The sequence below is a fragment of the Rhagoletis pomonella genome, unplaced genomic scaffold (genome assembly GCF_013731165.1).
Source record: "Rhagoletis pomonella isolate Grant_MI unplaced genomic scaffold, Rhpom_1.0 Rhpom_scaffold_00012, whole genome shotgun sequence".
NCBI lineage: Eukaryota > Metazoa > Arthropoda > Insecta > Diptera > Tephritidae > Rhagoletis > Rhagoletis pomonella.
The window spans coordinates 7,546,434-7,558,965 of NW_023458566.1; the positions used below are offsets into that span (position 1 = coordinate 7,546,434).

Sequence of the window (12,532 nt, forward strand, 5' to 3'; positions counted from 1 at the left end):
GAGCGTAAATGAAAAGTGCAATATTTGAATGAAATTTTGCAGAATTTTGTTTAATTTTGCACAAGGTATGGAACTCTTATTTTGTTGAGGACTTAACCATATTTTTTTACAAAAAATTAACGAAAAATAAAATATTTAAAAAATAGTCGCCCGTATCGTAAAAAAAAATCACTGTTCCTAAACTTTATTGACTAGCTGTAGGTACATTAGATCAACTCTTTTTCAAAATCCCATGCGAATAATTTTTGGGACAGTAAAAAAAGACGCCTGTCAAAAGTGTAGCTCTCAATACTAAGATTTAGAGCTCGCTCAGCACGAATTTCTAATTTTCATATAAATAACAAAAGAATTTTTTTTTTTTGTTACATTTTAAGGACTGCGCTTATGACATGTCTCTTTTTTCACAAAGATAATCGATTTTTTAACCAGTGTAAAATGCATACATACATACATACATACATATAAGTAAGTAAATGGAGTAATAAAGCGGTTTTGTCATCAGTGTTGCCGTTTTGAAACATATGTATCCAATTCGATACATTTTCGCCTTCCAATTTTAGGGATACTTCGTTTTTTTCCTCAGTGTAAATTTTTCCCATAAGTATTCGTAGGTTGAAGGAATTTTTTTTTATTTATGTACGAGGTATTATAACGTTTTTAACAGTTGGCTGCTCATCCTCCAAGCAAGAAATTTTCTTTTATTCTTGCCACTTTGAAAAATTAATTTTTTAGCTACATAAACTGCATTTAATAACACCAAGTAGTTTGCAAATTTTAAAAAGTTTTCCGACCTATAGTAGTTAACTGTAATGCGAAAAAATCAACTTTTACATGCTGAGCAACCCTTCTCTTAGCACTCAAAGGAAATTGACAACCATGCCGATGACTAATTTTCAACAATAACTTGACTGTACTAAAAATTTTCAGTTATATGTCGTTAAGCGAGAATTCAAACAACCCGGAAATAGAAATTTCGCTTGAAGGCGGAATTTACAGGCAAATGCACGATTTTGAGAATTTTTTAATTTCATAGATAGCCCTAATCCATCAGTTTGCAGAAAATAACAATTTACTGAACTAAATGTAAAAGGTCGAAATTAGTTTAAATTAGTATTATTTTGATAGACTAGGAAACATTTTTTGCATGTATTATTTGTGGGAATCTAATCGCAGTAATAAACATTGAACATGCGGAAACTTTGGCCCGTCGTTTTAGTCAGTATTTTCCATTCTAAGAAATAGATCTAGGAAACAAAGGCCCGTAATTATAATCAAAATTAAGTCTTAAGCTTAAGTTAGTTACAGCTTTTTTGACAGGTATCCCATTAAAAATTATGTCAAAAAGCTGCAATTAACTTTAGAGTCGACTTAATTTTGACTATAACTACGGGCCTTTGTTTCCCAAATCCGTGTCAAAGTATAGGAAAATACTGACTACATGTTAATAAGTTTGTTAAAGGGCCGAGTTTCTCTTCCATAGATGTACCGTGTAAAAATGTCCGCTCCTTTCGGTGGATGCATTTCGTCGCCTGGGTAAAAGATTGTCGTATGTTGATTTCGGCAGCTTGTGGGAAATCGCGATTGAAGTTTGGAATGCAATTTCTCAGGCGACGATTTGTCTACAATTTGGCAGCCACATTGTAGGGAATACGACAAAATGTGATCAAAATTTCTACTAAATTAATTACACTTTATACTCAATATCTCGGAAACTAAAGGAGATATCCAAAAATGGAGAACGCCATTTTTAAGATATTAATTAGTATAATATGACTGCATCACTAACTAAATTTTTACCAAACTATCGAAAAAATTTTAGTCAATATCTCGGAAACGAAAGGAGATATCTAAACACACATAACACCAATCGAAAGATCTTATTTCAAAATCTGCAAATAACTGCATCTATAACTAAAAATCGTCAAAATTGCGCTTACGGCAATCTTTTACCCCGGCGACGATTTGAATACAATTTTAAATTTTTTCTGGATACTATAAAGGCTAAGGAGGCAGCGGCAACACTGTTTGTCATTGTTAGCCTCTTCTTCTCACACTACCCCTGCCGCCGCTCCCTGACTTTAACGCACTAGTCGCCGATAATGCAATGGAATCACATTCTCCCGTTCTCTACCTACATAAATGGAACCGGCTAGCCGCTGATTCTATTTTTGCACGCTATACACTCAATCATATATATAGTTTATACATACGTACATATTGTATAGATATACACATATATGTATATTTCCAGAAATATCTTAGCCTTATGATACTTTCGATATAGTCAGCCACGCGATATTCAGCGACACGCTAGACCTTTGGTGCCGCATCTTTGGAACATAGCTTTCCATTCCCCGATTTCAATGGGCACCAACGAGCATTGAAAGTCGTTAACCTTCTGCCTAAAGTCGATGAAGTGCAATGCCAAAAACGTTAAGGTAGCTGGCAGCTGAGAGATGCGTTTGGCGTGGCAGCTGAATGAAGGAGAGTGAACCAAACACAAAAAGAGAACCACAAGAAAAAAAAAACAGCGAAAACACATGCGATCACATTTTTTTTCTGGCTTCGAATAATATTTCAACTGCAGTGCAGAGAATACTCTTTTGTTTTTTGTGGCTCCACTTACCAGCAAATACGGCCCGGTTGGTGTTAGCCGCAGTCCACGGCATAGATGGCTACTCAATTCCGTTCGCCGCATTAACATACGGAAACTTGTTACACATACGCCCGGCGCCATATTCACCCCGAATCCTGTAACTACACCAGCAACGGCAACGACACACCCGCTTTTCACACGCCCACCTCTTATTTTACCGCTTTACACCGTGACGCGCTCACAAAACAGCTATCAGCAAGCAATACAACAACGAATCGAACGATAACTTCACTCCACTCCACTCCACTTCACTTCACCAATTTTGCGAATGCCGATGCAAACAAATTTCACTTAATTTTGGATTGAATTTCTTTATTTGCATTCAATAAGAGCTTTGTTTTTTTTTTTGCAAAGCAGTTGGGGAAGGAGAATTTCACTTTCTTCGATTAAACAAAAATTATAAGAAAACCTTTTGCGTAGTCTTTTGCTGCTACTCCTGCTGCTGGATGGTACTGGCGTTACTGCGCTTATTCACACACTTTGTCACTTTGCTCTTTTACAAGCTTTTATTTTTCTTCTTAATTTTCCACTTTGCATGAACGCCACACACACACACACACACACACACAGAAACACAAGCGCGCGCTTGAATTTTATACTTTATTTATATAGTGGATATGTAACACAACAAATCCCAAACACCGGGGAGCTCACTGGTGCTGGCGCTAGCACTGGGGCTCCATGCAGTTATATCGGATTCACTTGCTCGCTCGCTCGCTTGTTTGCTTCGCTTTACTATGCCGCGGCGGCTGGCCAAGCTCCACGGTGCGAAGTAAAGTGTCCCCAACACGCTTAGAACGTTGGCAAACAACTGAAAGTTCTCTTTTGCCTGCACTTTATCACTGTACTGCTTTCACTAGCATTCGGCTCTGTTTGCGGTGGTGTTGCCGGAGGTGAGAGCTTTTTTTCTTGGAAGCTGTCTAAATGCTGGGTCATTTGGAAAATTTTGAGAAATAATTAAGCTTGGCAAAGAAAGTAACGCGGTCTAAAAGAAATGTTATGATTTCTTTAGAGATTAGTCTAAATTTTATTTACTAGGCAACTTTTGCCAAGAGTTCGTGAAAAAAATAAAAAAGGAAACAGTTGAGGGTTACACAACGGTGTCGTAAGTAAGTGTCGCATTGTTGTATGTCGTATAGTTTAAAAGTTTAAATAAATGTTTCGAGGACTTGAAACCATAACCAACATTTTTTTACAGTCTTAAGCAAATAATCGAAAAAGTTAAATTTGATTTAACAATTAAAAATCAAATATTTCCTTAAAATTAAGATTTATCACATTGAAAACTTCTTTCATAAAAACATGCGCTAACAATACGACAGCACACGATTGGGCCAATGTCAAATGTTAATGTTGTATACGCATATAAAACTACCCAAAAGTTTACTAGAAAGAGCGTAAACTTTTCTCTCTTAGCCACAGCAAGTTTGTATGATTTCTCTTTTATTGCCGCCACCGATAAATATATAGAAGTATTTGTAAATTAATGCACGGATGTTTATACATATGTATGTATGTATGTAGTATATATATGTATGTTAAACCAGATGGGCATCATGTGGTTTCATTGAGTAAAGCGCCTTGCCGTGAATGGTTGTAGTCGTGAAGTAGAATGATACCAGTTTGCGTTTCAGCCCAACTAGTTCACTTTCTATCCTTCTTCAATATTAGCGACTGGTATTTTTAACATGGCGGTGGTCCTACCGAATGTCAATTATCTGGTTAAGCATCAGCACCTACCAGTAGAAATACTAGTAGCATTATACCAGTTTACGGGACAGTTTGCCAATTCATCCCCTTGAAAGGAATAAATATGTTGCACTGCTCGATAGAGCAAAGCACCAGCGTGCCATTCCAGAGATCAGATGTTCGATTCTTCGGTACCGGAAAATGTTTTTCCTTATTAATGTATTTTTTTTTTACTTGAAACTTAAAGGAATTCTCAAATTTAATGAAAAAAAAAAAATTTTGGAATCGCAATGTAATTTCTATTTAGGTTTCTCCTCGAATTTAAATAATTGCCATAATCTTTTATTGATTTGAAAAATTTGAACCACCTCCAAGCAAATTTTAGTTTATTTGAAAAGAAATTGTTTAAATATTTAATATTTATTTCAAACCTGCGATTTGAGAACCGGTAGACTTCATGCGACGCTTTTTGGCTTTGACAATTCAAAAGCGTATTTAGCTGAAATAGTAGGCCATTGCTTTAGCTATACTAGTTAATTAACTGGTAATTTTACTGACTGGTTTGGCTTTTCACTGCAGGGTGCTGCTTGAATACATATTTGTATGGTACATACCTTTGGGTATACGTTAGGGTGGTCCAAAAAGTCATGTGAAAAAGTAAAGTCGAAATAATTATGCTCACACCCCCTATGATTGTTCTATACCTAAAAAATATATACCCCTCCTTTTTTATTTTGAAATCAAAACATATTTAGGGGTGGCTCAAAATGCTCAAAGTCACATTTTTCGATCGGAAAACTCTGTTTCTTTTCAGGAGATTCCCAGTAATAATAACGAATTATTTATTTGACCAATTTTTCATAGTAAATATATTTTATAGGTTCACCAAAAACCAAAAAAAATTCATTGCGGGGTTGCGTGGGGATAAATAAAAGCAACCTCTAAACAGTTTTCGATTTCAAAATAAGTAAAAAGGAAGGGTATATTTCTTGCGATATATAACAATCTTACGGGTGAAAGCATTAAAATTCCGACTTTACTTTTCTGGACCACCCTAGTGTACGAATGTACATACTTTCATGTACAAATTTAATTTACTGTAAATTCGTCTGTTTGATACATATTTGACGGAGAAAGTTAAAAGAGACCCATGGAACGAAAATCTCTATTTTTATTTACTTAGCGATTCCTATACACAGTACTTACGTAGATGCCACCTCATTTTAAGAAACTTCAGCTTTCTAGCTGCATTCGTTTTTTTACTTCTCTTCAATGAACTAAAAATACAAATCAAATTGTCTTGTTAACATCATCAAAGTCAATTTTCACGAAATTAATTCTTTTAACTTTCCCTATTTTCCAACCTATTTTTAGTGAATAGGAAGGATATGAGCTTTTAAGCTATAAGCACACTCTCTCGAGGAAGCACGTAAGCAAGTTTCACCAACAAACATCCGCACCGGGAAAAGCTTTTCTTTGAAAGGATATTTCACCGTTATCCTACATTAAAACCATTTAACTTTAATTCGCTTAAAGCTTTACTTGCAGTGTGTGGAATTGTGTCTTAAATTGTGTACTTTTGAAATTTTAATTCTGCTACTTACCGCTGGGGTTGTTATTCTTTTAGAGTGCATAAATATGGACAAACACTTTGTGAGAATGAATGCGGAGTGAAACCTCTGTCTACAAATTTATCGCATTTCGATTTTCTTAGTCTAGCAAGATACGATATGATATTCAATTTGACGCCGAAATGTGGAAATTTTAAATCAATGCTAAAAACTTGTGATACGAGGGGAGGCTAAACAGTTTTGAGTCTAAGTACCTTTAAGTGTCATTAATGTCTTGTCCTGCGTGTCACTAATTGCTAATATCCTTAGTAGTATAAATACCGAATATTACGTCATTAACATCATTACGCTTTCAGTAATGGCTGTCAGAGCTGTCATCCATCAAATTCCTCTTAGAGAATAACAACACACCGACGGAAATAGTTGAAGAGATGTCTACAGTGTATGGGTAAGGGAGTCGCTTGAAGATAACCCCAGGTCAGGGGTCACCCACGGGCATTGTTCATCGAAAATCTTCCTAAACAAAAACTACAATGTGCTGAAAAAATGCGTTAAGCGGTTCTCGACAAACGTAGAGGCCAAAAGGGTCCTGTTTTTGCAAGACAATACACCCGTACACACTACGCGAGGCATTTACTGATCAAGACTACCACTCACCATTCAGCGCAGACCTGACCCCCAGCGATTACTTTCTGTTGTCCAATTTGAATAAAAACCTCCAAGGACGAAGAATTTCGAATGAAGAAGAAATGACGATGGCAGTAGACGAGCATTTCGAAGACAAAGACAGCGAATATTTTTTCAGTGGGTTAAAATTTCTTTATGATAAATGTAAGAAGTGCATTGAAACATAAGGCGATTTTATAGTAAAAAAAAAATTTTTGTTTATATTTCTATTAGCTATTTTAAAACCTTAGGCTCAAAACTGTTCAAGCTCCCCTCATTAGGTGAAGCAAAATTCGTTTGTAATATAATTACCACGCGTGCATACCCTATAAACATTCGGACTCAATTTAGAGTCAGAAAAGTCTCACAATTTTGAGTTGTAACACTCATTATGAGCTCAATAAAGAGTTCGAAAGAACCATATTTCCCATTCTTCTTAGAAGGGCACGCAAATGCAAGTCCAAGTTAGGAGCCATTATTAGAGTCGGAAGTATGACGCTTTTCTGAGTCTTAAACACAAACATCTATACATAGTATAAAGGAAAGTCTAGATTCTTTGACTACTGAACGGATTTTGATGAGATTTTCTCTAATATATGTATTCTGTACAGACAGGGGCCGTGACCTTTGGTATTTAGAATTTCGATCGGTTGCCACCTGTCTAAAAATTATAAGATCCGCGCAGTTCGTTGGATTACAAAAAATTAGGTGTTAAATGCAAGGAATTGGCCTCTAGATAAGCATAATTGTTTTATTTTTTTTTGAGTAAGGTTGTCACCTGTTAAGAAATTACTACATCCAATCTTAATAAGCGAAGACCGTCACCGTCAAACGAGAATACTTAGCCTCTAGAACTGCAATACAATCGGCGCAAAACTGTAGGTCCCACCCACCCTTTTGTGAGACAACATCAAGGCGCATGCCACAAATCGGAGAAGCTCGGCCAAACACTAACATATGTATGTATGTATAAGTAAGCGCCAATATATTATTGTTATTATTATGGAGAATTACTACACAGATTTGGACGAGGTTTTGCTTAATATAATCTGTATCACCTTCTCTCCACCTCTCTAAAAAATTGTAAGATCTGTTCGTTGAAATACAAAAAGTCAGATTTGAAATGAAAAGGCTTGGCCTCTAGATGTTCAAAGTTTTTTATTCCTTGAATAGGGGTGCCACCTTGTTAAAAAAGATCGTTTTATATACATACGAAAAAATATCTTAACTAGGCATAGAACCAAATCTCCCATAATCTTTGACAACGTGTTTCTATAAGGAAGGGACATTTTCGAAAGCGAAAATGGGTATTCAGGTATAAGAAAACGTATTACGTGCTTTAAGAATCTCCTGCTAGGTACAAGATCAATTTTAACATACATTTCCTTTCTAAGCTACTTTCCATTCTCATTTCCTCGATTTCAATTAAAACTCGTTGGTGCATTTCTTCTTTCAATCCACATTTTTATTTACTTAATCGTTTTTTTTGTTTTTTATTGTCTCTTTATGAATATGTTTTTGTTGTTTTAGTATACCTAATAAGCTGCTTCCTTATTTGCATGAATTTTGTTTTTGTATGTATTTATTTTCATGTATACTGCCGGCAATAAGTATTGGCACAGCGAATTTTCACAACATATGCACCAATTTCTATTCTAATATTTTTCCGTAAATTTTTCATAAAAATATGGTTGATTCTACAACAAAAATCATAAAAATATAATAAATAATTCCTTAACTTTGTGAAAAACTCACGAAAATTCAGCAAATTTTCATTTTTAACTTTTTATTAAGATTTTTTAGAATTTGAGTAGCTAGGAATTACCGTTGATTTTTGGCAATTTTTTTTACGTAGTCTCTTCCATATACACACTTTTTTCGAAAATACTGTATATGGAAAAAGTGCAAAAAACCTTTAACAAAAAAAATCTCAAACAGCTAAACTAACTCCGAACTTGCATTTCTTTTAACTAGTATTTAATGGGCTACAAAACTGCATACTCAAGAAAATTCCGAAAAATCTGATTAAAAAGTTGAAAATTTGCATGCAATTTTTTTTGTATTTTCGCCAGTTTTGCACAAATTTTAGAAATTATATTTTTATTTTTTTGTTGTTGTAGAATGAACCATATTTTTATGCAAAATTAGCGGAAAAATATTAGACTAGAAATTGTGAAAAATTCGCTGCGCCAATACTTTTTGCCTCCAGTGTACTTGTTTTGTTTTTCTGTTCTTTAAAGCGACACACTTTCACACACAACTTATCTAAAATGGTAAAATCAATAAAGTTGTTGAAGCTAACATTACATTTTTATTGACTTACTTGTTTAGGTTTGCTTGTTTTTTTTTGTTTTATTTGTTTTGTAACTTTTTTATTCTTGTTGTTCTGGGACACTAAATAATTACAAGTTAGTTGCATATGTACATACATATGTTGGACAATTTATTGATAAATGTAGGTAGTTACATATGTATATGAATGTTATTTTTATAGCGGCATTGGTTGTGTATCTATATATTTATGTAAGTAGTATGCAAATTGACCAACACACTCAACTGCATGTGCATACAAACACAAATTTTTTTTTAGCGTACATGCACAGATAAAGCTTTTCGATTTTTTTTTTTACACAGAGTTGATGTATTAAAAATAGATTTGGTTTAGTATTTGCTTTCATTGATTGGCGTTTTTTGTTTTTATTAAAAAAATTTTGCATTTTAAGTGGATTGATTAAAATCAGGTAGGCGTTAAAATATTTATTTTCGAAATCATGCATGTTTTTTTTTAGTGAGAAATATATAGTTACGGTGTTGCCATTGTGTTCGAATAAGTAAATACAAATATTTTAGTATTGGTTAATATTTTTAAAAACTCAATTGAGGGATCTTCGAGGTCAGGCTGAATTTTACTTGACTACATAGTGGGACAAATATACGTAAATGTTTTTTTTTTTTCTCAAAATTTCGGCGAAACTTATTTAGATATGTTTGGATTGAGCTACAAATAATAGCAATAAAACACATAACTATACATTTGAGCACTCAGAATATTTTAAACACTGGACAATATCCAGTTTGAGTGTTCCAAAGAAAGCGAAATTCATTCCATCAGCTGGAAATTTAATGACTGATTTTTATAAATATTGAATAATAATCACTGAATGCCTTATAGTGAAAAGAAAAAAATATATATATATCCATATCCATAGCGTTCTCGGAAATAGCTCTAACGATTTTGATGAAATTTTGTACACAGATAACGTTTCGGATTTTAAGGTTATCTGAATAGGCACTATCTTCGAGAAGACTAGTATAAGGTTGCCACCTATTCGAAATTAGTTACAAATTAATAAAAACATCATAATATGGGTATCAAATGGAAGGTATTTTATAGATTCCTAATTCAAAATGATTTTAATAGGGTTGCCACCTGTTTTGAATCGCCTATTTATTTAATATTTTGTTTGGAAAAAAAGACAAAATATTACTATTCATGGGTACCAAGAAAATGTTCTTAAGAAATGCTTTCCCTATATACAAAATGTTATCTTTAGGATAATAGTGTAAGGTTACCACTTTTTTTCGATTCTACACAATTTATCTAAAATGTCGCCAATATGGATATCAAATGAAACGTAGCTTTGGCCAGAAAATATTTTCCATCAGGGTTGCCATACTTCTATGCAATAAAAATTTTTATCTTGAAAACTGTAAAAAGTATATGCACCCCAGGCAAAGCCCGGCCAACCTGGTACTTTTTAAATTATATTTTTAACCGACTTCCAAAAAAGGAGGAGGTTATCAGTTGGTCGGAATATATATATATATTTTTTTTTTTATGTATGTTACCGCATAACTTTGGACCACGTCAACCGATTTCGATAATTCTTTTTGCATCGGAAAGGTAGTGTCTCAGAGGTGGTCCCATACTAATCTGGTGTAGTTCTGATCATTGGATGATATATATATTTTTTAAGTCGTTTTTTCTTTGCTAAAAATTACTTGTCAAATATAAAAAAATGTCACGGGTGCAAAAATTTGATTTAAAGAAAAACATGGTGCGGAAAAGGAAGGGAAGACTGTACGATTCATTAGTAGGAAATTGGGGCTTGTATAAGCATAACCACTGTGGTGTAGTACCGCAGAGCCAGTTTCCGACTAACATCAAAAACGAAAGAAAATAAAAAGTTGCAGCAGGAAATGGCAAACCTCCAAGTGTACTGTGCCATGAAAAAAAATCGCTTTTCAAAGGGCGTATTTATTTCTCTCTGCTTGACTGACTTGAAACTTTGGAAATATTTTTAGGCTTGATCTCTCATATATTGAATAAAAAGTCGGAAAAGTGTACACTTTGAAAACCTCTAGCCCATAATCTAGAAATAAATCGTAAAATTTTTGTGTGAATTTTTCCTTCTTGAATTGAAAACGCATTGCTTTGAATTTAAACATTTTTTTTGTCCTGCAGTTTAGGTATTTACATAAAATTTCCCCTAATTTAGAAAATCATAAATTTCGCAATTTTTCGCCCGACAGTGATTTATGTGTAGTGCAAGTAAATTTTTGTTTTTTTTTGTTGTCCAAGCCGCTGCATTGTTTATTTCGCACATAATTAGCGCCATATAATTAAAGCTGCTGATTGCAGTTATTGTTATAGAAACAAATTTACAACAACTACTACTTATAGGATATGTTTGTATAGACTAATTTTTACTAAAAACATATTCGTATTTATGTTTATATGTATACTTAACTAGCTTACATGTTTATGTTTAATTTTTATACACTATGCACATGGACTGTAACTAAACAATTGTATTGTAAATTTATATACAAATAGACATACATACATAGATACACTATAGTATGTGTACACTGCTGACTACTACATACAAGCGTAATTATTACTAATTAGATACATAAAAAATACAGTACACGCACTTTTTTTTCATTTGACTGCCTCTATTTTCATCATCTAATATACATTTGCTTTTGTATTCATAACTTAGTTGGAAAAACTACATTAACATACATACATAAATACACATATTGCTTACTTACTCGTATACATACTTACATATAACAGATTTTTCTCCTTCACTTACATATGTATTTATAAGCTACATAAATATTGACTTTAATTGCGTTTCCTTTACAATTACACTTCAATTTTCCTTTCGTTGACTGCGTATGCTCCGACGCACGACTGCCTAAATTTAGCATTTCGCCAATTAAATTATGTACATCAAATTAAATAAGTAGTACTTTTTATTGACCTCCAACGATTTGCTGCTTTCGAGCGGCGCTCCTTATAGTTCCCGCTAAAAATGCGTCCAGCTGTTACGTCTATGATGTCTATATTGTATACTTTTAGGCGTTTCATCCTCGTATGCCACCTCGTTGTTACTATTATCATCAGTTTGTTGTTTGAGCCTTACAAATACCAATTCGAATTGTTTTCGCAGTTTGCTGCGCAGTCGTCGGAATTGCATTAGCTATCACGTACCCGTGGAGAGGTCATCTTTCAGCCATTGCGGTATGGGTCGAGAGCCCAATTTCTTCAGTAATTTCACAAGAGCTGTATTGTGGCTAAGGTAGTACCTAGATGGGAGTAGAAGAGAAATGAAAATTTTTAAAATAAAAAACGAATAATAATTAACATCAATAGCTTTGATTAGATAAAGGGATTAGATAAAGGGACATTTTTTATGAAAGCACTCATCAACATCCTAAAAAATTGTGTATTGCTGTAAGCATTTTTTATTGATACGGATATCGATATTTATCGACATCAGAAATATATAATATAAAATATCGATGTACTATTCAACTTCGTTATGGATATTTTAATCGATTTCATTATTTTAAATGACATCGTTTTTTTCATCCTTCTGCTCTTCACAACACTTCATCAAACCCCAGAATTCTCTGAAAATTTAGAAGGTTTCTTGGT

General features: G+C 33.7%; 1 protein-coding gene across 4 annotated transcripts in view; it reads right to left on the minus strand.

Annotated features, from left to right (window-relative positions):
• The window catches only part of LOC118747759 (calcium uniporter protein, mitochondrial), a 216,412-nt gene extending 212,928 nt beyond the window's left edge, over nt 1-3,484 (minus strand). Inside the window, exon 1 of one of the 4 annotated variants that reach the window (XM_036481884.1) lies at nt 3,066-3,484. Coding sequence is in view for 2 of the 4 variants with exons in the window: in XM_036481882.1 (XP_036337775.1) it covers nt 2,627-2,737 (111 nt within the window). In the remaining 2 variants the exon portion in view is untranslated. Of the gene's footprint in view, nt 1-2,626 lie in introns of all 4 variants that reach the window. The other 3 variants (XM_036481882.1, XM_036481886.1, XM_036481883.1) reach the window with 3 other exon arrangements.
• Nucleotides 3,485-12,532: the final 9,048 nt, after the last annotated feature.